Source organism: Fonsecaea erecta (genome assembly GCF_001651985.1).
Source record: "Fonsecaea erecta strain CBS 125763 chromosome Unknown Scaff1, whole genome shotgun sequence".
NCBI classification, from domain to species: Eukaryota; Fungi; Ascomycota; class Eurotiomycetes; order Chaetothyriales; family Herpotrichiellaceae; genus Fonsecaea; species Fonsecaea erecta.
Genome location: NW_017387244.1, coordinates 1,177,674 through 1,205,476, shown reverse-complemented (window position 1 = coordinate 1,205,476; position 27,803 = coordinate 1,177,674). Strand labels below are relative to the sequence as shown.

The following is a 27,803-nucleotide window of genomic DNA, read 5'->3' as shown; positions in this document are numbered from 1 at the left end:
TGTGTTGAGCCTGCGCACGAAACTGACCCTCCCCGGCTTGACAGCATTGGAAACTGGAGGGCCACAAGAGCTCATCTGGTTTATGCCTTCACCGGATCCTGTCCCAGGATGGTAGAACAGCCGGCTCTGCAGAGGAAAAGGGACACATAACTTTCTCCGTGCATTTCTCCGAGCGATGTATTGTCGCTTCGGGGACAACACCAAGATGGACTATCTCGATCTGAGCCAGTTTGGAAATGCTGCGGCTTGAGTCACACGTGTTGGAGGAAGAACATGGAGAATCCGAAGAGACGAGACGCATATATGGCCGCTACTCCCCAGCGCCGTCTACCACTCTGCTAGTGAGCCCTCCATCGCGGCCGTGACAAACATGTCCTCCTTTACTTCTGGAACACACCTCAATTCCCTTGTGGAGGAGGAGAAGAAGTGGTGGAAAGAAACCATCATCTCTACCAAGTGTACCCGCGCAGTTTCCAGGACTCGAACGGAGATGGAATAGGAGACCTGAATGGAATCATCAGTCGTCTGGATCATATCAAAGAACTAGGAGCGAACATGATCTGGATCTGTCCAATATACAAGTCTCCATGGTCGGATTATGGCTATGACATTGCAGATTACTACACCGTGTCTGAGGACTTTGGCACCAACAAAGATTTAGACAACCTGATCGCCAAGTCGAGGGCCAAGGGCCTTGGGATCCAAGAGGCACTGAAGGATCCCAACAGCAAGTACAGAGAATACTACTACTTCAAAGAAGGGATCGGTGGACAGCCACCAAACAATTGGCGCTTCTATTTTGGAGGGTCTGCGTGGGAACCTGTTCCGAATGAAGACAACATGTTCTACCTTCATGCCTACACCACGAAAATGGCCGATCTAAACTGGGAAAACACAGAGCTGAAGCAAGAGCTTTACACCATGATCAACTGGTGGATTGGAAAAGGCATTGCTGGCTTCCGGATCGACGCCATCATGAACATCAAGAAGACCATGGTCGAAGGCCATCTCGAGCCCGATGGTGACGATGGGCTCGTAGCGATTGTCAAGTACATCCTCAATCAACCCGGTCTCAAGGACCTGATACGAGACTTGAAGGATAACGCGTTCGCGAAGCACGACATCATGACGCTCGCTGAGGCTGCGGTGCCAGATGATGAGCTGGAAGACTTTGTCGGGCGCCACGGGTTTTTCAATATGTCTTTCGACTTTCGGGCCGCGGATATCGACGTGCCTGGGTCGGCGGAGTGGTACTACCCGACGGACTGGACGGTCAACCAGTTGCGAGATATCCTCCTCAATGTGCAGACATCCGTGCAGAAAATGGGATGGGGCGCTATATATTTCGAGAACCACGATCAAAACCGCTCCATCAACAAGTACTTCGACCGGCACAGACTTGACATCTCAGATGTAACGAAGAAGCTTCTGGGCACCATTCTCCTCGGCTTCCGGGGGCCGCCGGTCATCTATGAGGGTGAAGAAATCGGGATGGAAAACATCCAGCTCGACTCCATCAATCAGTACGAAGATGCAGAGACCCATCACCAATACAACTCTGGCGTCGCAGCAGGACTTGCTCCCGACAAAGTCTTCGACATGGTCTCTTACCGGAGCAGAGACAACGCGCGCACCCCGATGCAGTGGGACGTCTCGGAGAGGGCAGATTCAGCACGGGCAATCCGTGGTTTCCTGTGAACCCAAATTATACGACCATCAACGTCGCCGAAGCGCTCAAGAACAAGAAGTCGGTCTACTACCACTACCGGACCCTTCTCCAAATGAGAAACAGCGCAAAATACAAGGTCATACTAGTCTACGGCAAGACGGTCCCGAAGTATAGCAACGTTGACAACATCATTGCCTACGAGCGCGTGCTCGGAATTCAGAGCGTTCTGTTCTTTGCCAACTTCCAGAATGACACCATCGAGCTCGACCACTCTGAATTCCGAGGCGAAATCCTGAGCAACAACTACGATGAAGCTCCAGGCGTGACGAACGGCACTATAACCATCTCGCCCTACCAGGCACTCGTTATCGACATCTCTCAACTCTCCTGAACCAATGGAGCCAAGGATACGGCCTTGCATGGGTTCTTGACATATCGAGTCTGACGAGGAAATCAATACCTACATCCGTCAAGTGTTTGAGACCTCAACTTCTATGTTGACGCGGGAAGACCCTTCGATAGTCTATATGTGTAAAATACTAGGAATCAGAGAGAAGGAGGATGATATATTCAGGTGGTACCCTCGAAGGCCTTCGGATTAGCCTGACTGTCATTACATCTCCTTAGATAGCCACGCCAATCACGGCGTCGTCACTCGCAACTTTGGCTAAACTTCATCGATCACTCAACTCAATCACATTCGTCAACACTACAGAGATAGTGGCACTCCGTCAAATCCGAAATTTTTTATTAGCTGACCCTTCAGCCCATGATATGAGAAGCCGCTTCTCTAAGCACTCATATGTGGAAAAGTCACTGGAAGGTAATAGGCGTAGACGGATATGGCAGCCTTGTCGACTATCGATCTTAACACATTGAGCTATGATGCTCTCGGAGACCTCAACGAACGCTTCTACTATCTTTTTGAAGACCACGGTAATATTGATGACCTCAGAGCAGCCCTGTCATTGGCGCCAGCGATAATAGAACGAAGCGAAGATGGGTTACAGAAGGCCCAATGGATGAATGTTTTGAGCCAACAATATGATGCGTTGTATATCGCGGCTGGGTCTTTGGCAAGCCTTGAAGCCGCCATCAGGTATGCTCGCGGTGCCATCGAAGAGTTTTCAGAAGGCAGCGACGGAGACCTCCTGGAGCTCAAGCTCAATCTCGAGAGGCTGCTGTGGAAGCAGTTCTCCACGCAACAGACCATACAGAACCTGGAAGAAGTTATCTCTGTATCCCGAGAAGTTGTCGAGCTCCGTTCGCGTGAGGACTCTGGCGTTGACCTCGCCATCGACCTTCACAACCTTGGACTGAGGCTTCACACTCTATACCTAGATCGCGGTAAGACAGAAGACCTTCAGAATGCAGTCGCAGCACAGAGGCGTGCACTGTCTTGTTCGGATTTGGACCCGGAGCTGGTAGTTGTGTTTAAGGTCGAGCTTGGCAAGAAACTGAGCGCCTTATATGGATTCACTGAATCTCTGGAGCTGATCGTGGAGACGGTTGAATTGGCTGAGCATCTCGTCAAAACCGCGGACAGACTCAGTGAAAACCATGCCGACCATTTAGAGACTCTCAGCGTACGTCTTCGGACCTGTGCTTCACATACTGGTTGTCTGCTGGACTATCACGATGCGATTCTGGCCGCACAAAGGTCGATCATCGGAACTGCTGTCGGTCACCCTCGGCTGCCAATGAGACTCAGCAATCTATCAAGCGCCCTAATTGCACGTTATGAGAAGCTTGGGTCCTCCGTGGATCTGAGCGCCGGGCTCGAAGCGATCGAAGGGGCCGTACAGATGCTTGAAGAAGCCTCTCCCGATGCAGCAGTAGTCAATTCTACTGCAGCTGATGTTTTCTCATACACATTCACACAGACTGGCAACATTGTCCATATCGAGAAAGCCGTGGCCTACCGGGAAAAGAGTATAGCCCAAACACCGCCACGTAGACCAGCCTTGGCCGGCCGCCTGTCGAACCTGAGCAACGACCTGCTGCTGCTGTATACTAGACGTGGCCTGGTCTCAGACATCAACCGTGCCACCGAAGCCGGCTTCAGAGGTCTCAGCCTCGCATCTGCTCAGGACTCAGCCCAACGATTTAAAATCCGGTCTGTGCTCAGTAATGCGCTGATCACAAGATTCCAAAGAACGGGGTCGTTGTGGGACCTTCAGAATGGACTGAACATTGCGAAAACGGCGTTCGAGCAACCTCCCTTGAAATATCTGCAGCCACGGCTTGTCAACAATCTGGCAAACATCCTCCACTTGCGATACAAGCGGCTGGGCCAACTGGACGATTTGACGACTGCCATTGATAGTATGGGCATGAGTCTGGAAAGTAAGGCAGGCAGCCTTGAAGACCAACTGACTATCATGGCCAATTTGGCATCCATGTTGCGAATAAGAGCGTTAGCCACCATAGGGTCTGCTTCAAACCACGATCTTCTCCGCGCAAAACTGCTGGGCTACTTTGTCGCAGACCATACATCCAAAAATCACCGTGACTACCCTACAAGGCTGAACACACTTATCAATGTCCTTCATCTTTTGTCTCAGAAATCGGACAATTCGAGGTCCATAAAGTATTTGCAAGATGCCATAAGGTACGCAGAGCGTGCGGCGTCTTGTTCGCCCAATGATAACCCTGAGAGAGCCACCCTCCTGATCGGCCTTGCAAACTTGTACGGAACACAGAGTCAAAAGTCAGCAGATGTTGCTGGCTCGAATAAAAGCCTCAACTGTTATTTGGATGCCTGGAAGTCACTGGCGGCTCCGCCTTTGAAGCGTATCAATGCGGCAACATTCGCGGCAGAAATCTTGTGTCAACAAAAAGACTATGGGAGAGCAAGCAGGCTTGTCCAGGATGCTCTCAGCTTGGTTCCTCTCGCCAGTGCGCGCTCTCTCGCCATCGGCGACCAGCAGCATGTGCTGTCACAGTTGTCCGGACTAGGCTCCTTGGGCTGCTCCATGGCATTGCAAGCAGGGCAAAAACCAGAAGAGGCGTTACAGATCCTAGAAATGGGGCGTGGGACGATTCTTGGGAACATCATTGCAGCCTCCGCCCCTGAGCTTGGAAACAATCCTGACACGGCGGCGCTGTACGAAAGATATTTCTCACTTCTAAACAGCCTCGATCGTCAGGCGGTCGAGAACGAGCACATATCCCGGACGTCGTCCCAGTTCAATATCACTGCCACAGTCGATGAGCAATACGCCGTGTTGCAGGCTATCAGGGGCAGACCGGGCCATGAGCGTTTTCAAATGCCCCCAAATCCTCTGGAAATGCAAGCGGCGGCCGCGGAGGGAATGATTGTCGTGATTTGCAGTACAGAGCTCCGTGCCGATGCAATCGTTGTCCGGGAAGGTGGCTTCTTGGTTGTGCCCTTACCGGAAGTCAATTTTCAAGACGTCGTCACCCGCGCAAAGCTCATAGCGGAAGACCTGACCTCGTACACCCTCCGCACGCTGGCGGCAAAAAGCAAGCAATTCGCAGAGCAGATGCACTGGCTCTGGTGTAAGTTTGTAGCACCGACTTTCAGAGCTTTGGGCTTGGAAACGAAGACTTCTGTTCAGGAGCTGGCGCGCATCAGGTGGGTTGCCGTGGGTGCCTTGGGGGTATTTCCTTTCCACGCCGCCGGAATACACAACCCTGGCTCGACCGACAATACGTTCGCGTATGCTATATCATCATATGTCCCTACGATCAGATCCTTGGTGCACGCTTCCAAGAAAGTATCTCCTATCATCAAGTCTGCCGGGAATCGCATGCTTTTCGTGGGCATGCCGGAAACTGCTCAGCATCGGGAGCTGATAGAAGTCAGAACATTGCAACAACAACTTGGGCAACTCAATTACGACGTCCAATTCCTCAAACAGAATATCCCCAGCAAAGTACTTGCTTGCCTGTCCCAGTGCGACATGTTGTTGTGTGCCTGCCATGGTATCGCTGACCGATCTAATCCATCTGAGAGCTACCTCGCGTTACAAGCCCTTGCAACCCAGCCAGACTCACCCGACCAAGAGGCCTCTGACCCGGCGGATGCGATTCTGGACGGCATAAATCGAGATGGCAGGCTTACGGTCCGTGCGATATCGTACCAGAATCGCGGACAGAGGAGCAACAAGAGCATGCCGCGCCTTGCGTTCCTGATGGCATGCAGCACAGCGACGATCAAAAGTCTTGAGCTCAGCGATGAGACCTTGCATCTCGCATCCGCCTTCCACCTGGCTGGTTGTCAACACGTTGTTGGCACGATGTGGAAGGCGATCCAGAGGGCTTCGATCGATGTTGCCCTGCATTTTTACGCTAGCATAGGGAGGCCGGTGGAAGTTCCACGCAGGGAAGTCTCGGACGCCTGGCACATAGCGGCTGCCCTGCACGAAGCTACGCTATCGGTGAGAGAGGAAAACCCTGCTTTGATACTCAAATGGGCCCCATTCATACACATCGGACCGTAAGATGCTCGACCAAGTCGACCGAAAGTTTGCGCTGGTGCCCGTGAAGGAATACTTTGAGTTGGAACGATCGTGCCGAATGGTTGATTACACATTTCATCAACTGTGGACTGATGGAAGACCTCATTACTACTGATTGCCTGACACTGTCCCAAATCCCAGCTTAGTTCCCACGAACGAAATATGAAACACCGTCCGCTTGATCCTGCCAACCCTCGAAACCTTCCACCGCATGCCCAAAGTCACCATCCAGCGTCGCCTCCACAACATCATCATCCTCTTCCTCCTCCCCACCCATCAGTGCCCAGTATAGCTTCCACCGCGATTCTTCTTCAAGGAACCCTTTGTCCAGATTCTTGCTGCTGAAGAAGCGGAACATCAACTTCCTGTACTGAATCGCGAACACCTGCTCTCCATCTGCCTTGAAGGCTCTCTTATGCTCCATATTGTCGCGCGTCTCCCCCCCGACGACAGGATTCTTGACCATGACTGTCGGGGCAGGGTTGCCTGTCATTGCTGTCATCATCTCCTTCACGGGCGCCTGGCTGACAATCTCCGTCTTCTTCTTCGCCGTGACCTGATCTGAGACCGTGGCATTGAACGCGGTTGCGTACCCTACCATCATGTACACGTCTCTGCCATTCTCGAGCGCTTTCTCCAGCCACTTCCGAGTTTCTGGTTCTGCACACGCCTTGGCAAAGTAGCCGTCCGAATCTAGCTGCTGAACCGTCTTGGTGTGGCGTGTTGACCAGAAGACGTCGCTCGCGGCCTCCTGGTCGGTCTTTGCCTCAAAGAGACCGCTGAGTTTGGCGTAGAGGGAGGTGCCTTTAGATCTCCGGAGGATGTCACGGACGTTTGACTGTGGTTTTTCTGCCTCCTGGGCCTTTTCTGCTGGGTCTCGGTAACTGTGGTTGGGCTCTTGGGTGTTAAGCACGAAGCGGCCGAGAGAGACGAACTCCAGAGGAAGCAGATTGTCTTGAACGAAGACGGCTGAGGCAGGAGGCATGGCACCCTCGTTGATAGTCTACTGGTCCCGGAAGGGAGGAAGGATGCCTTCTATCTAAGTATCAAGCTGGAACTCCAGAGATTGATCTTGCCACCTATTTGATGACACATCGATGGAAATATTGCGAAAACAACTTGCAGTCAGGCTGTCCTCCGGTTTCCTTCTGTATCCTGGATAGATGCCTGGCGTTAAGGCTGAAGTGGAGTACCTCGTACTGGGTATAGGGCGGCATGGCCCTTTTCCCTATTCGGGGAGGATGTGGAGCTCGGGCCCGGGTTTTACTCAGCTTGGCATCCCGCGAGTCAAACTGTCGTCAGGGTTCGATGGTTCGAGCAGCAGTCGACAAACGCAGGCACCGAAGAAGCATCGTCTTCAATCATCAATCCTTCAACTTTCCCCCGGACTCACGCCTGCCTCCCTGTTCGTTTCTCCACTGTCGTTCAGATTAGCCTTTGATGTTCTGGATGCGGTCCTGCTCCTGTTCCTCCTAGACGCAACACCCACGCGATCTCGTTCCCACCCAATCCAATACCACCCTTTCTCACTCACCTTCGTCATCCCTCCAACACACCCCTCATCCGTAACCATGAGGACGGCCGGGTACACCCTCCTGACCCTTCTCCTGTCGCTATCACATCTCACCGCCGCCGTATCAATAGACTGCCAACACATCCGGGTTGACGGCAAGAAGTTTGACCTGTCGAAGCTCGCGGGGCGGCATTCCGTCAGTGTCCACGACACCTCGAGACCGCCGGCCGAATACAACACCACATGGACGATCGACCTGTGTGCGCCGTTGAAGAAGCTGGAGGGCATAAGAGACCAGGATCAGTGTCCACACGGAACTCGAGGTAAGCCTGCAGCGATCGACTTGAGACGAAGAAGTTCGCTCCCAGTTGCGTATACGAGCTTGTTGGTTTAACGTTGGGGAACACACAGTATGCGGCGTTGTCCGATCGTGGAACCCGGCCGACGACCCGGAGAAGAAGCACGTCGAAGTTGAGAACGTGATTCCGGTCGCAGGGAACTTCGAGTCCAGCACCGGCGCCAGTCTCGATCCCAAGGTGTCGCGGTTGAAGGCACAGGACTCGAACTCGGACGGTCTGCAGATCGAACTAAACGGCGGCAACTACAACAAGATGAAGCAAAAGGCCGTGATCCAGTTGACGTGCGACAAGGACCGAACCGGTATCGAGAAGAGGAAGCAGAAAAAGCGCGATGGCGAGGATGATGCCGACAAGGACAAGAACAAAGACACGGACAAGGACGGGGAAGACCAACCAAACTCGTCCAGCCTGAGTTTCGTGAGCTATGGCCCGGTCGAAGGGAAGGACAAGATCGAGGTCCTGCGGCTCAATTGGCGGACCAAGTACGCGTGCGAAGACTACGCCGACAGCGACGAGGCGAGGAAGAGCGGCTGGGGTTTCTTCACGTGGTTTATCCTGATGTACGTGTGCTCTGCGCTGTCCTGCACTCGAGTAACTTTTCCCCGTCATCGTTTCTCCCAGCAGTACCTATACTGACCTAAATGTTCCAACATACAGCGCCTTTCTGGGCATCGCCGCCTACCTCATCTTTGGCTCCTGGCTGAACTACAACCGCTACGGAGCTCGGGGCTGGGACCTGCTGCCGCACGGAGACACGATCCGCGACATCCCCTACCTCTTCAAAGACTGGTCGCGGAAGGTGATCGACACCGTGTCCGGCGGGGGTTCGAGGGGCGGGTATAGCGCTGTATAAAATCAAGATAGGATCTCTTTTATCCCCCCCTTTTTGGGGTATTTCTAAACCTCGGTCGGGTTTGGTTTGAGGGACATACAATGCCAGTTGGACCAGGTTGTTACGGTGTATGCCTGTCTGCGTTTCGAAGGCAACCTTCCTCCTTCCCTCTCTCCCTCAAAATGGAGAAAGGGGGTAGTGAGTGACCTTGACCAAGCAAACAAACAAACTAAAAGACCCAGGAAGTGGGAAAAAACATGCCCTTTGTAGAATAAATAAACGAGAGGCGGCGGAGGAAGGCGAACCGGCCCGGGACTATTATATTGCTACTTGGAACTTTTGACGGACAAAGGACAAAGCAAGGAAGGGGAAGGGGCCTTTGCCTGTCTCTCGCATGGCATAGCGCGGCGCATGGACTTTGGCAAGAGAAATTCCTTCTTTTTTTTTGGATTATTTTCGTGATTCTCCTGGAATCCAATCCAGACACTTAACTACTGTACTCTCTCCGCGAGGTCATGCTCATGTACCATTAGACACCTACCATGCCGACCTATTACTATGTATGGTCTTTGGCACACTGCGAGGCAGCCGGCTACATAACAATGTCCTGACCACTTTCTATCTCGAAGCCTGCCGCGCCCGGAAGGCTTAGCGGAGGGCTTCATTCACAACAGCTGGTCTTCGCCCGGGACGATGTCCCCGAATTTCTTGGCGGAGCCGTGGCTCCTGGCGACGATGCCGTAGGCCGGGAAGTACTGTTTTGCGGAAAGGAGGAGGACGATGCAGTCAGCGTTTGTTGTTCTTTTTATCGGAGAAAAGTAAAGGTAATGTCTGTTCTACATGTAGACACAGACAGACAGACGGGCACAGACAGGGAGGGTACTGTCGAACGTTGAAATGCCTACCTTGTCCAAGAACGGAAGCACCTCGGCCGTGCCAGGAGTGTTTCGCCAGTCTTTCATCAGGAACATGGCGATGCCGAACATGCCAGTCTGGGGGTGGGGGACACCAGAAAATGTCAGCCTCGGAGCGCGAAGTGGGAGGGGGGTTGGTTCAAGATGATGGAGCCATCTTCATGCAGACAGACACCAAAGATGGGGCAGGAGATCGCGCGCGGTGCCTACCAAGTGTACTCCCGCATTCTCCATCCTCCGGTTCGCGACCTCGGCCAGCTTGGGCGTGGCCGTGCCGCTGGCCTCCGTGTTCGCCCACACCGAGTACCCGGCCTCGCGCAGACTCAGGGCCAGAAACATGGTGCACACCTCGGTGACGATGCCGCCCAGGATGACCTGCTTGCGGCCGGTGGCCTCGACGGCCTGGCGGAAGTCCGGGTTGTCCCAGGCGTTGACCTCGCCGTTGCGCCGGATGAACGGCGCGTCCGGATACATGTCGGTGATTTCCTTGGGGAGTGGTCCGTTGGGCCCGGTCTCGGCGGAGGTGGTCAGGATTGTCGGCAGGTCGAAGAGCTTGCCCAGCTCGGCGTGGGCGAGCACGTTGTTGCGGAACTCGGCCGTGGTGTAGTCCTTGACGAGCTGCAGGAGACCTAGTTGGTGGTCGACGATGAGGAGGATGGCTTTGTCTTTGTCGAGGCGTTCGAACTTGTACGGGGGTTGTTGGAAGGCCATGATTGCCGTGCCTATCTAGTTCTGGTGTGGTGTGCTAGGACGAGTGAGTCTTGATTGTACGGTTGGGATGTTAGCGATGGTAGACAATTGGAGCTGAAGAGAGTGAGTATCGACCTGGTGACGACAAGCATACGGGAGGCAAAAATGTAGAAGAATATATACGATATTCTCCATTTGCTTCTTCTTGCTTAACGCGATACACAGTAATCACACTGCTTGGTGTTGGATAGACGTTGGGCAGTTCAGTGGCTGGCATATCGACGAGGCTCGACGAAAAGGGCGAAGGACTTCCCGCTTCCGGCTAGATTCGCCGCTTCAATGACTAAGGTTCTGCCGTCCTCGAGGTACACGATACATAGCGGAGCTCTGACGTGGTAAGCTAAGCTTGGAGTAATTAATGGGTGGATGCTGTCCAAGCAAATGAAGCCTCAAGCAGCGCTTGACTGATGGAGACTTGTGCCCGTTGCACAGTCTGTGCTTGTCGTGGTTGCATACGTAAGGATCAGGTGCTGAGTAACCAGAGGGGCTGAAGGGGATAACGACGACATTTTCGCGATCAGTGAGTATGGAACTCAGTCTACATAGTATGCTGCAGGCCAGATATGCCTCATTAGTGAATGGCCGAGGCCGATGCTGTAGTGGGACATCGAATGATAGAGTCATAGAATCGTGAGAAGAGAGCGTGACAAGGTTCCAACTCTTTTCAATGGCAAAGACAATAAGTGCGGCCAAGACATCCATGCATTGCCGTAGACATGGCTTCTGCGGATCACAGTGCCACAGGCCGCTTTAGACGTCGAAATCGGTTGCGGACCTCAGCGAAGACACATGGGATATGGATCAACCCTCAGGACTACAAAGAAGACAGAACTCGCCTTTTCGACTCGTTTCCTAAGTGTACCGCCAGCAGGCTAACTCTAAGCCGTCACTTCACCTTCATCATGCTGTCTAGGAGAGTCGTAAGTCTCGAGATCTCACGTTCTCACCCCCACCACGTCAAGATTTATCCCCGACGAGCCTCCACCACCTACTCTCCACCCCTGGTTCATTGTCCAGATTTCGGGTAGGTTTTCTGAATTGACGATGAAATCAAAAAAAGCTCTCGAAAGAGGAAGAATCAGAGTCGACAGACGCCGAAGTCACCAAGGAAGACCAGGAAAAGATCAACACTTTTTCCAGACTGCATAATCGGAGTAAAGCTCTGGAGGAGGAGTTGGGCTCAAAACAAGTAAGTTGGGAAGTGATGCTTGTTTGTTCCTTGCACAGCTTTTGTGGATGGATGTCGTTGGATGGCATCAGACGGCTATTGTTCAAGGCTGGTCAAGAGCCCGCTTCAAGAGAAATCCCAAGATCTTCTAGCCACCATTGCCTCCCACAGCTGTTTTATTCAAGGAGCCTGTCACTAGATCGCAAGACTTCCAATCTACTCAACTCACCCACATCATCCTCGCAGAAAGACAAGGAAGACCTCGAAGAACTGTCCACCGAACTGGAGCTCGCCGATGAAGACTCATTAATTCCGTGAGTCGCACCTCACCTCCCGCCCCCCCTTCTTTTCCCCCGACACGCACACTGACTGACACACGAACTCCAGGTACAAGATCGGCGACTCGTTCATGCACGTCCCGCTCGCCGAGGCGCAGGAACTGCTGGCCACGCAGACGGCCGAGATCGACGGCGAGGTGGCGACGCTCGAGGAGGAGCTGGAGACCATCCGGGAGCAGATTCGCGGCTTGAAGGCCCATCTCTACGCGCGGTTCGGCAAGGGGATCAACCTCGAAGCCTAAGTACGGGGGATCGATTTGATTGATGTTGGGAAACTGGGAAATGGGCTCGCGTGCGTGCGTTGTGAGAGGCTCGGGGATGAAAGGATCCCAAGATGTGAACTAATCAATGCACCACCGAGCAACCACGTCGTGAGAGGGAGAATCTGGGATAAACGTGTGTTCTTGTTGGATTCGGATGCGCGAATGCCCCCTGCCCATGATCGCATTGGGTTCCCCTCAAAGACGAGGCGATGTTTTTTCATCGAAAAGTGTGACGGCGACGATTTGGAGCCCGATGGCGTGAAAGGAACGGACCAACCCATGCTTGGGTTGAGGGCTGTCTTCAGGACGGAAGCGACTGGCTTTGCTCTCTCTGTCTCTCTTACACACACATCCTGTCTCGCTCTCTCCAAAATCCAAAAAGTCTATCTATACCCCTATACAACCCCAATACCGTCGTGCTTAGGGGGAAAATGGTACAGAAAACCAATCAAAGGAGAGAAAGGGAATTGTACTGTCCACTGCTCCGCCCCAGAAATCGTACCTCAAAACTCATCCCGTCCAAAAAAACAAGGCCAGGGGGCGACACTCCGAAACAACAACAGCAATATCTATCCTACAACTTACTGTCCGTGGGATTCTGATTCAGCCTGACAACACCCTCCTGCGTACAACTGGCGATCAGCACCCCGTCCTTGCTCCAGATCCTCTGCATGACCAATCCCCTCCCATCGCCGGCCCATGGGCTGTCCATCTCCGTCAACATCCACTCGTCCGCCCGGAACGCCCTCGGGTTGTGGAAAAATATCGTGTGGTCCAGGCTGACCATCATGCCGATGCGGCGTTCGTCCCGTTTGACGAGGGCCATCTCGGCGTGTTCCTCCTCTTCCTCCTTGGCGATGATTTCGAGGTACTTCCGCATTTCCTTCTTCTCTTCCTCCGAGCCCCGGAAGTTTTTCAGCGTGCGCTCGATGTTGTGGCGGTTGGCGAAGCGTTGGAGGCTGTGGACCCGTGCGACCGTGCCGATAAAGTACGAATCGCTCATGTACGCCAGCGCGCTCAGGTGGGCCTGGTGGTTGTCGCCCGGCTGGTTGGCCCTCTGGCCCGACTGCAGTTCCTCTTCGCGCACGTTGGGCGGGCAGTCCGAGATGCGCCCGCGCGCGCGGATCCATTGTCGCAATTTGCGCTCCGATGGCGGCCCACTGCGGTTGGTGATGGGGACGCGCACCGACTCGAATGGCCGGTCGTCCGAGCCCACGTGCTGGCGGTCCGAGTCAACGTCGGGCGGTATGATGACGTCCGGGGGCATTCGGACCGCATGTTGAACCGTCTCTTTCCCGCCGGAGCCCTCCTTCATAAAACTCAGTGTTGTCGTGAAAATGCACTTGCCTCTCTGTCGCGCTTGCACGGTCCGTGTGATGAAGCTCTTCCCGTCCCGGACTCTCTCCACGTGGTATAAAATAGGGATCTCGCTGTTGCCGGCCAGCACGAAGTAACAGTGCATGCTGTGGACTGTGAAATCGGGTGGGATCGTGGCCTGTGCGGCCGAGAGACATTGAGCGATGGCGGCGCCGCCATAGATGCCTCGTGCGCCAGGAGGATGCCACAGAGGGCGGGCGTTGGTGTAGATGTCGGGACCTATGTCAATGAGCGGGAGGAGGGAGAGGACGTTCTCGATGGGAGAGTGATGCGGGAGTGACTTTGGAGGTTTGATGAGTGTTGCATGCTTGGACATGGTTGCAGAATGACGTGAGAGGTGTCCTGGCAAGAAAGATTGGTGGATGGGTGGGTGTGTGTGTGTGTGTCTGTCTGTCTGTCTACACCTCAACTCAACGCCGGTATGACGGAAGAAGATGGGGTACCTGGCGGTGGAGGAGGGCTGCTGTTAATAATGACCTTCGGAGCTTGCGCTTATCATCGACCAATCGTTCATTCTCGGGTCATTTGCAACATCTCGGAGTGAACATGAAGAGGGCGTTTCGGTGAATTCACATATGTATGATGGCAACTGGAATAAGTTCAACAAGTCGAGGGCGTTGTTTCGGCCGGAGAAACTATTGGTCGACGCAGCCAAAATGCCGAGGCTCATCGCTAGGAAATTCCGATTCCGCACCAGACACTCAACTCGGCACGGTAAGAAATCGCAAGCCTAAGATTTTAAACCGCGCATGTGGCATTGAAACACAAGAAACAAGATAGACGACCTACGCCAGTTACCTAGTTCGGGTGACCATGTAGAGATCCGCCGGGTTGATCACCAGAGCCCCCAATATGTCCCTGGGTGCCGGCCGATAGCCCTCCAAGTTTACGTACATTTACATATTTCCGTATAGTATGCCAAAAGATTCAATACATCAGACCGAGACGCCACGCTAAAAGTCCACACTCTTTTTTGACACGCTGGAATTATAACCTATGCATACCTCGTCGACCCTTTCAAGACCGAGTTCGGGGAATGAGAGAACGTCTGGGACTGCGATGATCCTGGGGTGTGTGGCCATGTCCCATTTTCGGTTCCTGGAGTCAGCAGGATGGACGATCTCTCGATCTCCTCCCGACGCCGCTCTCGAACTTCTTTAGAGGCCCCGCTCTCGACAGTCGGGCTTCGATCTCTTGATAGCTTGTTCGACGCCTGCCATTTGCTGGTGGCAGTAGGAAGGCTGTCGCTACGGGGTCGCATGTCCGGCTGGACCACTTCCAACCCGTCAGATCCCACGTCGTCGGTCGGTAGGGTGATGTGGTAGGTGCTCTGAGAGTTTCGGTGATTGGGGGACTCTGCCGAGTCTCGGGTGAGTAACAGTCGGAGAAGTTGTCGACGCTGTGCCTCATCTTCCGGGATGTTGTTCACCGTCCAGGGTGTCATTGGTATTAACTCCGTCGTGGAGGCAGCATCGCCGTAGCTGACATAGGAGCTTCTATCCCACCTCTGAACATGTTGTCTTCGTTGCCTGTCCAACTCTTTAATTTTGTTTATCTTTCTGTAGGTGAGAAAACTGAGGACGCCGGACCCAACAGTGGTGGTGCTTGCGAGCACCAACGGGACGTAGATGTATACCTGGGTCGGAATAGGGAACTTTTTGTGAAGAGCATGGTTCATGACGGTTACGAAGACGCCCATAAAAGAAGAGGTCAAAATCGGGAGCAAAACGGCATCGAAGAGAAAGAGCAGGCTGCGACTGAAATATGCGACAGCCGTGATGGCGCCGTAGCCGACAACGAGGAGCACTGCGGCGAGAACGGTCAGGAAAGTGCGGGACACTTTGATGTTGTCTTCGGCAGAGGTGAAGACGAGTGAGAATACAATGTATCCGCCCAGAGCGAGCCATGAGGCAGTGATGGCAATGGTCCTGAAGTACCACGGCAGCGCATCGCGTTCCGTGTACAGATCGAAAGGCGTCTCTCGCACTCGCTGGTAGTTGCGCTGCATCCTCCTTATGAGAACCGGTAGATCAAGTCTCGAGACATCCAGAGAAGGACAGTGGGATCGAAGCGGCTGGTGGGCATGCAAATGTGGTTCAGGACGGACGCTCAGCTAATCGATTGTGTGTCGCTGCTCAGATGGAGGTCTGGACTGCTGAGGCTTGAAGGCCTGAAAGGGCAAGGTGGAGGAGTTGGACTGGTCAATCAGCTACATAAGCAAACGAAGGAGTGGCAGTAGGAAGAAGAGACTGGGCTGACGCCGAGAGCGCGGTGAGCAAGAGAGGGAATCGAGACATGATGATTGTGGCCTGCGCTCGAAAGCAACGCCATCCAGGTCGTATCGCATGGAGGCGTCAGGGCGCAGAAGTCAATTATTGCCCATCAGAGCAGCCCGGAACATGCGGTAAGGCTAGTGCTGGGGAAAGGACAGAGGGTGGGTCGGGGGGGAGCAGCTGAAATGGGGGACTCCTGGCAGGCCTGTGATAGGCGGGAAAAGTGCCTCACCAGGCTAGTAAGCCTCTAATGGGCCCTAAAATATATTCTGGCAGGGCTGCAAGGTACCCAGCTCGCCAGCTCGTCGGCTACGTAACCATTGATTATTATTCCTATTGTTTACGAGGGCAACCTCGCCCATACTCGGTATTTCTGCTGACACCTGCCCTCAGTCGTGGTGACTGCGGTCACCAGCCACCAGCCACCAGCCATGGTTTGATCATCTCGTCATCTTATCTTCCGCATGTCCTTTTCTCGAGTGGCCCTCCTCAGCAGCTTGTCATCGACATATGCACTGTATGTCCCTCGCAACCCAAACAGCGATCCGACCGCCGACGAAACTCTCAACGTCAAGTGTGTTACCGCCCAGCTGATCCATCCACCATCCTCTCCGACCAACACCGGCCAGTTGTCCCAGGAGCTGAAGATGCAAAACAACTGCAATGCCACAACCCAGGGCTCAATTCGGCTCGCCACCCATCTGGGCGTCATGGCGGGCGGTGTGTATAGAGAACTGGGATGAGTTTCCGTCAGGAACGAGTTGAGCATCCGGAAAAAAATTTCCTTTTGACCATCTTCAGGTATCGTCCATTCTCGGACCACCAGGTCTTCCTGGTCCTCTTCTCCTGCGACCCGGTGCCAGTCGTGGACTGTATATCTCGATACTTCGATCGCACCATCCTCTGCCGTATAGACCCCGGATCGATCCCCGAGTTTGACGAATGCGCGTCCTTGCAAGATCTGAAGAAATTCTGTGTGAGTCTCGTGCCAATGTGCACCAGAAGTCCAAGTAGAAGCGACAGGCACGGTGATGGTCACACTATCAGCCTTCGAAAGGTCGTAGGTGACGGCTGCAGGTGTGGTCCGTCTGAACACCGTAATGTTGGAGGTCTGATTTCGTCTGATTGCCATTTGTTCTGCGGTCTAACTCTACCCAGACCTCAAGTTGTCACAGCCGCAAACGACCTCTTACCGTTCCTTTAAGGCTGTGTAGAGGCTGACAAAAGCAAATACGGGCACAATTCCGCCACGCAACCTACCGAGGTCACCTACGACCGAGTTAACACAACATGTTACCTGACGCAACTCGACGGACAGCGGTCTGGACAGATTCTGGCATGATATAACTCCCTTCAAGAAATGAACGCTGAGGAAATAGGTCAAGGTCGTCTATGAGTCTCGCACCTTTCTTCAAGAACACAGAATCTGCCGGCGTCTTGATTTCCAAGGCGCTTCTAACCCCCTAGCGCATGGGGGCCAGCCACGTGAAGGATTCCGATTCACGAACGACCTTGGCAGGGCGAACCCAGGACTAAAGCAGTTGGTTATGCCTAGTGGGTCCGGCGAACCAGCACAAGGCAATGCCCCCCATTGCAGAAACGAACTCAGAGTCCTGGTGTCTACGCCTCGCTTCGTGCGCCCGAACTGTACACAAGAAAGATTTAATTGGGCTTCTAAAGCCACTGTCTCAATAGACCTGCCTTCTCGACCGTCTGTGGGCTTGCCTAAAGACGCCTCAAGGCAAAATGGCCATGTATACAGTACCTACCTTTTCCCCGAACCCCCTCTGGCGGCTGTCACGTCAAAATGTCTATTACTCCAGCCTGATGTTCGACCTTTTACCTACCTTTGCTTCTCTGCGTCTAGAATTTGTGTTACTGCGTTTATCTTGATGACTTTGTTTCAGTCGCCCAATGCCGGCACACAAGTCTGCAAGAATCCGCCAGCTGTCAGGTGGTCTTTACGTAGAAGAACCACCTCCTCAACGGATTGGCCTTCAGCCTCGTTTCCGAGTCGAAACCATCAGCCAAGATGATAAAACCTTTGCCGAATCCGTTTTGAGAAGGGAGGCCTCCGCTGCCAGGGGGTCTCAGCCGCTGCTTCGAAGAGTAAAATCAAAGTTGAGCCGGCCTGACAAGGCTGTGACTTTGACCGCGCTATATAATCATGTCCAGGCCAACGGCTCCGCTGAAGTTGCTCAGATATACGTTGACAGACTGCTCTTGGATGCTGCACAGGCAAATATACAGCTACAATTGCCAGATGTCCTTCTTCGCACTGCTGTGAAGAATGCAAACACCAACCTGATCCGACTCCTCGCTCCTTTCGCCACAATTGAGACAGTCAGTGCTGTGTTGGAATCTGCAGTCCTCGGTCAAACTCTGCAGATCGTCACGGCCCTGCTGGAGTACGGCGCGGATCCAAACTGCTTGGACCGTGACTGTATACTTCGACTGGCTGAAACAGACTGTCAACTCCTTCAACTCATTCTTCGCGCTCCCAGACAGCTACGGCATGAAGCATTCGGGGATTTGTGCGACCTTGCTATCCGGGATGGACTGTCAAACGCGTTCGACGTCGTTCTTCGCAGTCTTCCCAACTATCCAATACTCCGCGATTCAGACCCTCCCTGGAACCGAGACTGTCTACTCGAAGCGGCGATCGACGGCCCTGATAAGAGTATGTTTTTCTGTATCGCCGCGTCTACGTCCACGTGGCCCTTGAGGGATAACCGTCTGTTTCTACATGTGCTGGACTCGACGGCGATAGATCGCTTACAGGCTAAAGACATGGTGGAGGTCTTGCTTTGTCTGAGTGTCTTGTCGCCAGCCTTTCACTCCAGTCCGGAGATTGAATCATTTTACTGCCGTTGTGTACAAGAACAACATGAAGATATACTGCGTCTGATGGCGTCTTACGGTGTTCCTATCTCGGCGGGGCCTCTTCTGATCGCATGCCAAAATAATGACGAAAAGATCCTGGACGTCCTCCTGGTCGGTACTATTCAAGGAGAAGAGCAGGTGGTTGCTCGTACCTCGCACCTACAGAGCGCAATACAAAGGAAGATGTGTCGGAAGATCCTCAGGCGTCTTCTTGCTGGAGGAGCTAAAGGAGTGTGGAAACACAAAGAACTTGTCACCGCGGTCTCGCTTGGGCAAGTAGAATGGGTTGAAACACTGATCGACGCAAATGCTTCAGTGGACTATCATAACGGCAAGGCTCTTCTCGAAGCCGTTGCGTCAGGGCATGTTCGAATTGTTCAAAAGCTCCTGTCTCGTCCTGTTTCTCTCGAGAGCTTGCAAGCGGCATTTCCGAGCATCAGTCAACTCGAACCTTTGCCGCGACGACTGCTTACGAAGCTGTTCATCAATCAGGGACTCTCTGGTCAATGTCTCGACGATGCTCTCAACAGGGAACTCTGCAACTATTCATACCACAGAGATCCTGAGTTAGTCGACATGTTGATCACATCGGGCGCTTGTTGCAATGATGTTTCGCTTACTGTCGTCTTTGAACACAAAGGTGCGGTGATCTTCAACAAACTAGGCCTTTCCAAAACAACACTCCATGGCTCGGTTGTGGAATGGTTCAAAAGTTGGCACCGTATGCTTCTCCTTCACGCTCAGCAGGAAGACGAGCACTCGCTTACGGCCACTGCATGCCTCAAGATGCTGTTTCGCAAATTAAAAGTCATCAAAACGCTTTGTGATGCTCATGAAGGTGACCGACGGCTCGAATGCCTCCACCAGTTCCTGGAAAATGGTGCAGCAGACCTAGATCTACTCTCAGCATGGCTGAAGTGGGCACAGCAAATGGACGGCGACACCTTGACCGAGCTTGTACTGACAGCAGCTTGTTTCTGCGATCTCAGCAGACTTCATTTGGTTATCAGCTCCAAACCAGTGATCAATCCGTCCCCAGCCGATGTTGAAAGTCCTAAGGTGGATTCTCGGTCGAAGGCAGCAAATTTGTTCTCGTTTGTCCTAGTCCCTCCAATTCGGCAAGATACACACCCATTCTCAGACACAAGGGGCGTCGAAAACCTGAGAGTCTTATTTCGCCAATATTTACGAGGCGGCTTTGAGAGTCACCTTGCGACGAGGCTCCTCCAGAGACACCTGGAGCATTGTTCCCAAGCCATCCCCGAAAGTGAAGCTTGGCCACTCCTTACACTACAATTTTTACTATCCCAGCCCATTGAAACCACACTACCAGAATTCAGTTCCTGTTTATACATGGCGATCGCTTCCCAGCAGTGGTTCGTTCTAGGGCGGCTCCTCGATCGGCCACTACCGCAGGAAATGGTTGCCCGCTTCTTCCTCGTCGACACGTCTCTGCTTGCGCCTCGTGCGATCGAAGTCCTTCTTGGATCCCAAGCAATGGCATTGATGAACGATGAGTTCTTCTTTGGGCCTGTACAGCGGACTTTCAATCATGCATGCCTGGCGCAGGACCAAGAAATGGCCATGCTCCTGTGCTCTAAATCTCGCTGCAAACTACGCCTCAGAGATGTTTTACTGTCCTTACAACAAGCAATTGATGCCTCGGACCTCAATTATATCTCAGTTTTGCTTAGTGCGACCACCTTTTCCCAAGAAGATCTGGAGATACTTTGGAAGCACAGTGCTCAACAACACCAAAGCATCGAATTTCTTGCTCTTGCGGTGATACTGCTCAAAGCAGGTGCTGACGGCTCATCAATCGGTGCCACTTTAATCGAAGCGGTGGAAAGAGACAATGAAGCTCTCGTCAACCTCATTCTAGCCCAATGGCAAGCCACAGGGTCCTCGCAGTGTCGAGAAGAGTTTGACTATGGAAGACGCCGGCCAATATCCCGAACCTCAGGCCTTGGCCCTGGTGCCAACTATTTTTCGGCACTCGCTCGCGCCCTGACGGTTGCTGTTCGTCTCGACCGGGCACCCCTTTGTCGGCACCTTTGTGCAGCAGGAGCTCCACTTGTATGTCAAGGACACTCACTCATTGAGCTTGCTGTAGCCCTGGGAAGCCACGGCGCTCTCATGGAGATGATCATGTACACGAAAACACGTCCTGACCTGGATGGGGCTGTCAGCTTCGCTCTCCTTCAAGTGGTGGTGCACAACCGCGAAACCTGGGTACAAGAACTAGCACGCCTTGGCGGATCAGTTGAAGCTTACGACTTTGAGTCCCTGAAAATCGCGGCGGGATGTGATCATCCTGGTATCTTGGGTGTGCTTCTGCCGTATATTGAGACGCCGCATGGATTTTCCGCCATTTGCCAAACACTTCAAAGGCGCCTTACCACATACGAGGGCGATCTGGACATTATTTGCGTCATGTTCGAGCAAATCCACAAAGCAGGCTTCCAGGAGAAGGAGCCGTACAATGAGGCTCTTTTCGCACTGTTGGCAGTCCGATCTGCTCAATCTAATCATGCAGAAATCTTGCTCGGTTGTGGAGCGTCTCTCGAGTACAGAGATGGCGAAGGTATGGTACAACTTTGGAGACGAGGTAGTGTGCGACTCTTCGCGGAACTTGTTGGGTACTGCAATCGCATCAGAACACGACTGTTCACTGAGGCATTTCGCGATTACATACGACAAGAACAGGGTCGTATCAGCCTCTCAGTCGCCGATACGCTGTCTGTTCTCGGTGCTCTCCTCGAAACAGATATACCTCAGGACGCGCGTGATGTCGCGCTCGACGTTACGGCCAGAGTTTGCCATCAGAAGCTTGACTCTGGTCCGATCATCCGACTGTTATTGGAAAAGGGGGCTCGTTTCCGTAAAGGAGCTGGGGTTTCACTCTATCAGGTCTGCCGCCTCGATGACGCCCAGATCAGAGCCCTGATTATCCAGAGCCCTCCACGTATCCACACTCGTCTACTGGCTCTTCGTCGCCTCTTCCGACATCAAGGAACAAGTGCCGGAGGCAGAGACACCGGCCAAGAGCCCAATCCTTCAGACCAGGCCTGTCTATACAACATCAACTTCCCGGGATCACCGGCGCAAAATCTCAACCTAAAAGCGTCAGATATTGTTCTCTTGATAGATTCAATGCTGAATCCCAAGATTCGGACTGTAGGGACTAGCTTGTTGTTCACCTTTTTCTTCATGCTAGGAGGTCTTCACGTGCTGTCCTCCCTATCCTGTTCAAATGCCGACCGCAATGACGTGGAACAAATGTTTGCTACTGCCATAACAAACTCGGAAGTCAAAGAATTGGATGATCGAACCGAGTTCCTGCTCAGGGTCATGCAGATTGACGTCCCTGCTCTAGTGAGCCTAACTGGAGATGGCTCTGGCCTCGCTTTGGAAGACAGTTCACTGAACAGACTACTATTATTGTCTCTGCAGTACAAAAAGTTCGGTTTGGCCAGTACACTCTTGGAGGCTGGTGCCAACCCGAACACGAGAGACGAGGATGGACGCTCTGCACTATACCTGGCCACAGTGGAAAAATCTCTCGACATTATGAGAACTTTGATCGAGAATGGCGCCAAAGAGGACGATGGAAGTCTGCACATCGCGACTTGCTGGCAGCACCATGAGGCAATGCAGCTGCTTCTCGGGGCAGGGCACGAACCAGGATATTGCTCCGAACTCTTCTTTCGAGCTACGCCACTCGAAGCTCTCTTGCGATTCAGCCACTCCGGAACAGGGTATGAACTTTTCGAAATGACGCTCGCCGTGCTGTTGTGCGATGTCGAGGTCCCCGAAGCCTTCTGGACGAGTGAGCCCAATCTTCTGTCTCTCGCTCTGATGGGTACATGGCCGTATCAAATGTTCAGTGCGCTACTGTGTTGGTTCCCTCCAGATGTGGTTGAATTGCCTCTCATTCGTCGCGACCGCTTCATGTTCTCTACCCTCAGCCTTGTCGAAAGAGGAGAAGATATCGAGCTCTCTGACGTCGAGCGGGTGGAGTTATCGACGCTCCTCGAAACACTAGGGTTCGAGCGATGTTTTTACGCCGTGGAGGGAGATCAACCCGAAGACGCCGTCAACGTGCCTGAACACCTAGAGGCTCCCGAATTGAGGGCACGGCGTCGTGCTTGGAAGGAAAAAGACTGTGCCGTTTGTGGCGATAAGCCCTCCGATCGCGACGCGATTCACGCGGCATTGTCCCCATCATGCGAAAAGAACCATGGGTGGGAGGCCGACATCATCTGCACCGACTGCCTGCAAGGACACCTCGAATCGCAGATGTTCCCTCAGGGTGGCGATAAATTTCCCTCGCCGAAGGTCAAATGCTGGGCTCCCAACTGCTCTGAAATCCTCAGCCACTCGATCGTCCAAGCCTTGGCCAAGACCGAGAGGTTCACCATCTACGACGCTGCTTTGGTTCAAATGTTCCTCAGCGCTGGGGAAAACATGGCCAAATGTGCTCAACCGATGTGCACTGGCGCGACATGGCTCGGCGACGACGACAAGAACACGACCATCTTCGCATGTGACGTGTGCGGTGAGTATACCTGTATCCAGTGCAATCAGCTGTACGACAAGCACCGAGACGAACCATGTCCTCAGGGCGAAGAGGCCAAAGGCGCCGAACGACGGAAGGAAGAGGAGGCTGCTACAGCAGCCCTCCTGGCCAAAGGAAAGAAGTGTCCCAAATGCAAGCTGCCGTTCGAGAGGATCGAAGGCTGTGACCACATCGTCTGTGGCAAAGACGCGCACTCGAGTGCGAGAGGACGTAAGTTTCATCTATCCACCCCTACTACGATTCGGTCCCTATCCCCGTTTGTCCGTGAGATCTGCTAGCTAACTTCCTCGGGCTTTCTGACAAATTAGTTGGCTGTGGATTCGAATTCTGCTACATCTGTGGCGCCGACTATAATGCCATTCGCCGGAAAGGAAACACGGCGCACGCGAGGAGTTGTGATCACTACGCATGATCAATACGATGAGATGTGGCAGCAACAACGAAGACGACGACGACGACGACGAAGGGGGAGGAGGAGAAGAGATGGTTCTTGCCTTTTTTCCCTTTTTTTTCCTTCTCCCCCGTTGTCTCTGTTTCTAATTCTATGGTCATGTCGAAGAATGAAAGCAGCAAGCAAGGAAGGAAGCGAGTGTAGAACTGGAGTTTATGTCCCTGGACCTGTAACACCATATGTAAAGATGATAGAAGATACACGAATAAACGAAACGGATGTGCTTTTGAGTTTGTATGTAAAATACAAACCATCCTAACCCCACCTGGTAACTTCGCCTTCTACGACTTGATTCGTTTCATTTAATTCGCTTCTAGCTCTGTCTGGCCCTTTTCTTTCTTTCATTCCTTCTATCATGATTTTGGCTTTTGCCTCTGATATCAATCAATCAATCAATCAATCAATCAATTCCATGTGTGGCAAATCGACCAGCAAGGAAGACGAGTAGAGTAGTAAGTCTGCGTACTCAGTATCGTGAGCTCCCGTACCCACCGCCGTACCCGCCGCCGTAGTCTTCGTTCTCGCCTCCGTCGCCATACCGACGCCGGCCCTCACCGTCGCCGTCGCCGTAACCTTCACTCTCGCCATAGTCTTCTCGTCTCCCGAAGCCTCCACCACCTCCTCCATATCCGCCTTCGTCACGGCCACCGTACTCGTCGCCACGCCCGCCGCCGAAGGAAGAGTCCTCGTCTTGTCGGGCACCGCCGAAACCGCCGGGCATGTCGTCGTAAGAGGGCTCTTCTTGTTCCGGGTGACGACGGCTGTATCCGCCACCTTCGTAGCTGGACTCCTCTTCCTGACGACGCCCGCCTCCGAAGCCACCGGACTCGTACCGTGGTTCTTCCCCCCCTCGGCCGTATCCGCTGGAGCCACTGTACGGCGCCGATTCTTCTTCCCGCCGGCCGCCGCCGTACCCGGCCCCACTGGAGGAGTAGTCGTCGCGGCGATGCTGCTGCTGCTGCTCGTGACGGCCGTAGCCAGAGCCATACTCGTTGTCGTCGTCATTTCGTCGACCGTATTCATGCTCCTGGCGCCGCCCATAGCCCTCGGAGCTTTCGGTCTCGTACTGCTGGCGTCGGCCGCCGCTGCTGCCGTAGCTGTTCGCGGAATACGGTTCCTCCTCGCGGTCACGGCGCTGTTCGTAACGACTGTGCTCGCCTTCTTCCTCATGATGTCCGTGTCCCCGTCCGTGGTGTTGTCGACCATGATGCTCTTCACGACGTTCACCATAGGGACTGTCGTTGTCATTGTCGCCGTAGCGTCTAAGATAACATGTTAGCCTCGTTCCCCGTGCTATGTTTGCATCTGCCTTTGCGAAAGCTGTGCGTTTTGACATACCTCGTCTCCTCTTGATATCCCCCCTCGGAAGTTCGCTCTTGATGATGCACCTCGCTCTGCCACCCTCCACCGATGGTCTCGCGCTGCTCAAAACGGTTGTATTCTTCATACCGCCTCTCGCCGCTTGGCTCGGTGGTCCTCGAGTACTGCGCTTGGCCGTATCTATCTCCCGAAGACGACTGACCGAATTGCGTCACCGTCTCGGTACGAGAGCCGTCTTGGCGGTTGTAGGAGTCGCGTTTGTACGTCTCTTGACCCTGGTTGAATCCGCCACCGAGAATATCGCCGCCGACCTGCCCACCGATCTGGCTCGTGATGCCACCGACCAGAGAGCCCAGGATGCCGCCGCCGACTGCTGCGCCGGCCATTTGGCCGAGCTGGTCACTAGGCCGAGAGACGTTCGGTGGTCTCCCACCACCCTGATCTCCACCCAAGACAGAGCCGATGGCCCCAAGAGCACCGCCTGCGATACCGGACGACTGGTTGGTGTTGAAGTTGAGATTCGCCATGCCGAGAGGCCGATTGTTTCCATGTCCGTGGTCCTGGACGCCAGGCTTGTGGTTTCTGCCCGTCTCGACGCCACGACGGCTGAGCTGTTCGCGTAGACCGTCCTTTTCAGAGGCAGATTTCCCGCGCCACCATTCCTCCACGACACCAAACATGAGACGACGCCCGTCGCTGGCACCATCTTGTCCGTAGTCACGCAATGCAGGGTGGTGAAGAACACCGTGGATGATGCGATTCAGGGTCCGCTCGACGTCGATGCGCTCGTCGTCCCAGCACGCCACGATCTGCGGAACCACCCATTTCACTGTTTGGTGGGCCACTTTGCCGGCGGGTTCGTTGAGGATGTTGGAGAAGTGGTCTTTGGACAGCATCGAGTGCGTGGGGTCTGAGGAATGGTCGTCGTTGAAGACAATGTGCTGCTGAGCAAGGCTGGATTGGATGATCTCATTGGAGCCCGTGTTGAGTTCATTCTTGACTTGGTTGATGACGGGCACCACAAAGGGGGCCAGCAAACTGAAGACGAACTTGTTGATCTGCTCCTGAATCTGGTCAATCAGATCAGGCAGGATCGGGATCTTTTCAATGGTTTCGGTGATGGACTGCATGATTTCGTCGTGCCATTGGATGATGGGTAAGATTTGCTTCTGCACGTCGTCAAGGTAACGCGCCCATTGCTCTGGCTGACGAGGGGAAATGTTGGCGTTTTGCATTTGGTGGCTCAGGGCATTTTGTTGCAACTCATTGGCCTTCCCGACTTGATCCTTTCCGCCGAACACGCCGGAGGGCAGTTTATTGAGGAGATCTTGCAGGAAGCTATTGTCCTGACTGCCATTCTGGTACTGTTGCAAGGTGTCGTCAAGTTCTTGGATCTCAGACTGCGTGGTCTTGTCGTCAAATTCACCGCAGACAGAATGGAGGAAGTCGACGCCGCCGAATGTGCCCGTGACAATGGGGTAGACGGGGTGACGTGCCTCGCGGAGTTGGATAGCAGTGCGGCGGCCGACATGAGGGAAGACGTCGCGTTCACCCATCTCGATGAGAGCAAGTTCAACGTAGTTGGAGTGCGCCGCATAATCTTCCAGGCAGTGGGATCCGGTACCAAGGAGTCGGAGTGCTTCGTACAGGTCTTTCTTGTTCTTACTCCGTGCATATTGTCGACCGAGCTCGATGCTCTTACCAAAGAGTTTTCTTACCAGACCAGCAGAAGTGTCGATTCCCATGCCTTCGGTAGCAATATAGTTCTTCAACCCGGTCTGCGGATTGATCGAGAGCTCTCGACGTTCATCGACAGGGCCGCGAAGGCGACGGTCATACTGCCTGGCGTCTTGGTTGTCTGCATAGTCCTTCGGGTTGCTGAGACAGATTAGTTATTGCCTTGGGAGGAGGCTCGTTCAGCTTACTCGATATGTTCCTCGGGTCGGTAGCACCCAAGTCTCTGACTGGTGACTTCGAACTCTCCCGAGCCATATCCGAAAGACATGAACCCAAGCACCCAAAGCAGGATGCGGATGGCCTCTGCGCTGACATATTTGACCGTGCCGACATCGACCGCCTGACTGTAGTCACGCAGCCAATTACCGAAATAAACCTGTCGGCGATTAGAATACGCCTACTGCTGTGAAGAGCCACTCACTCTCTTGACGTCAAGCTTGCTGAACTTCTTGCCGCCCATGGCGCGGGAGGCCACGATAGTCAACAAGGTGTCTTCGAGATCACCATGACGCCAGTTCTGCCCCTCGATTTTCGAAGTGGATCCAATGTTGCCCGCACCAAAAGCATGAGCAGGTCTTGCCAGCAAAAGGATGCCAACCGCACAGAGAAGGAAGAGCTGCGACGAAGATGGCGCCATGCTGGGCTGCAGCTATGGGATTGAGGATGTTGTTTCTGTTTCTGATCCTGCAACACTCGGGTCTAAGCCTCACGTCTCGCCCGTTGTTAGTTCGAGAGACAGCTGGAAAAGGGCGGTAGTTCTAGTAGGTTAGAAGTCTTTGAGAAGCACCTTGCAGTAGCAGACAGGATTTGATGCACAGCATGCGAAGGTGAATTTGATGTCACCGAGCACGAGTCAATGGCAATGGAGATGACGGGAAAGTGAGAGTTTGCAG

At 53.5% G+C, this 27,803-nt stretch overlaps 11 protein-coding genes across 11 annotated transcripts; 5 read left to right on the top strand and 6 right to left on the bottom strand.

Annotated features, from left to right (window-relative positions):
* Positions 1-555: 555 nt before the first annotated feature.
* Positions 556-2,060, top strand: AYL99_00403 (hypothetical protein; the record flags this gene model as incomplete). Its single annotated transcript, XM_018831919.1, has 2 exons — positions 556-1,590; positions 1,620-2,060. The coding sequence occupies 2 exons, from the start codon at positions 556-558 to the stop codon at positions 2,058-2,060; spliced, it is 1,476 nt and encodes a 491-aa protein (XP_018697798.1).
* A 451-nt stretch (positions 2,061-2,511) lies between these two features.
* On the top strand, positions 2,512-6,135 carry AYL99_00402 (hypothetical protein; the record flags this gene model as incomplete). The annotated part of the gene is made up of 1 exon (XM_018831918.1): positions 2,512-6,135. The coding sequence occupies one exon, from the start codon at positions 2,512-2,514 to the stop codon at positions 6,133-6,135; it is 3,624 nt and encodes a 1,207-aa protein (XP_018697797.1).
* Positions 6,136-6,295: 160 nt separating this feature from the next.
* AYL99_00401 (hypothetical protein) lies at positions 6,296-7,138 on the bottom strand (the record flags this gene model as incomplete). Its single annotated transcript, XM_018831917.1, has 1 exon — positions 6,296-7,138. The coding sequence occupies one exon, from the start codon at positions 7,136-7,138 to the stop codon at positions 6,296-6,298; it is 843 nt and encodes a 280-aa protein (XP_018697796.1).
* Positions 7,139-7,724: 586 nt separating this feature from the next.
* AYL99_00400 (hypothetical protein) lies at positions 7,725-8,878 on the top strand (the record flags this gene model as incomplete). The annotated part of the gene is made up of 3 exons (XM_018831916.1): positions 7,725-7,989; positions 8,078-8,585; positions 8,683-8,878. 3 exons carry the CDS (start codon positions 7,725-7,727, stop codon positions 8,876-8,878), a joined length of 969 nt encoding a protein of 322 aa, XP_018697795.1.
* Positions 8,879-9,522: 644 nt separating this feature from the next.
* On the bottom strand, positions 9,523-10,482 carry AYL99_00399 (hypothetical protein; the record flags this gene model as incomplete). The annotated part of the gene is made up of 3 exons (XM_018831915.1): positions 9,523-9,612; positions 9,763-9,849; positions 9,982-10,482. 3 exons carry the CDS (start codon positions 10,480-10,482, stop codon positions 9,523-9,525), a joined length of 678 nt encoding a protein of 225 aa, XP_018697794.1.
* Positions 10,483-11,761: 1,279 nt separating this feature from the next.
* Positions 11,762-12,269, top strand: AYL99_00398 (hypothetical protein; the record flags this gene model as incomplete). Its single annotated transcript, XM_018831914.1, has 2 exons — positions 11,762-12,003; positions 12,077-12,269. The coding sequence occupies 2 exons, from the start codon at positions 11,762-11,764 to the stop codon at positions 12,267-12,269; spliced, it is 435 nt and encodes a 144-aa protein (XP_018697793.1).
* Positions 12,270-12,864: 595 nt separating this feature from the next.
* AYL99_00397 (acyl-CoA thioesterase II) lies at positions 12,865-13,983 on the bottom strand (the record flags this gene model as incomplete). The annotated part of the gene is made up of 1 exon (XM_018831913.1): positions 12,865-13,983. One exon carries the CDS (start codon positions 13,981-13,983, stop codon positions 12,865-12,867), a length of 1,119 nt encoding a protein of 372 aa, XP_018697792.1.
* Positions 13,984-14,661: 678 nt separating this feature from the next.
* Positions 14,662-15,675, bottom strand: AYL99_00396 (hypothetical protein; the record flags this gene model as incomplete). Its single annotated transcript, XM_018831912.1, has 1 exon — positions 14,662-15,675. The coding sequence occupies one exon, from the start codon at positions 15,673-15,675 to the stop codon at positions 14,662-14,664; it is 1,014 nt and encodes a 337-aa protein (XP_018697791.1).
* A 713-nt stretch (positions 15,676-16,388) lies between these two features.
* AYL99_00395 (hypothetical protein) lies at positions 16,389-17,072 on the bottom strand (the record flags this gene model as incomplete). Its single annotated transcript, XM_018831911.1, has 1 exon — positions 16,389-17,072. The coding sequence occupies one exon, from the start codon at positions 17,070-17,072 to the stop codon at positions 16,389-16,391; it is 684 nt and encodes a 227-aa protein (XP_018697790.1).
* A 782-nt stretch (positions 17,073-17,854) lies between these two features.
* AYL99_00394 (hypothetical protein) lies at positions 17,855-23,814 on the top strand (the record flags this gene model as incomplete). Its single annotated transcript, XM_018831910.1, has 2 exons — positions 17,855-23,612; positions 23,711-23,814. The coding sequence occupies 2 exons, from the start codon at positions 17,855-17,857 to the stop codon at positions 23,812-23,814; spliced, it is 5,862 nt and encodes a 1,953-aa protein (XP_018697789.1).
* A 505-nt stretch (positions 23,815-24,319) lies between these two features.
* AYL99_00393 (hypothetical protein) lies at positions 24,320-27,547 on the bottom strand (the record flags this gene model as incomplete). The annotated part of the gene is made up of 4 exons (XM_018831909.1): positions 24,320-25,115; positions 25,192-27,051; positions 27,099-27,286; positions 27,332-27,547. The coding sequence occupies 4 exons, from the start codon at positions 27,545-27,547 to the stop codon at positions 24,320-24,322; spliced, it is 3,060 nt and encodes a 1,019-aa protein (XP_018697788.1).
* Positions 27,548-27,803: the final 256 nt, after the last annotated feature.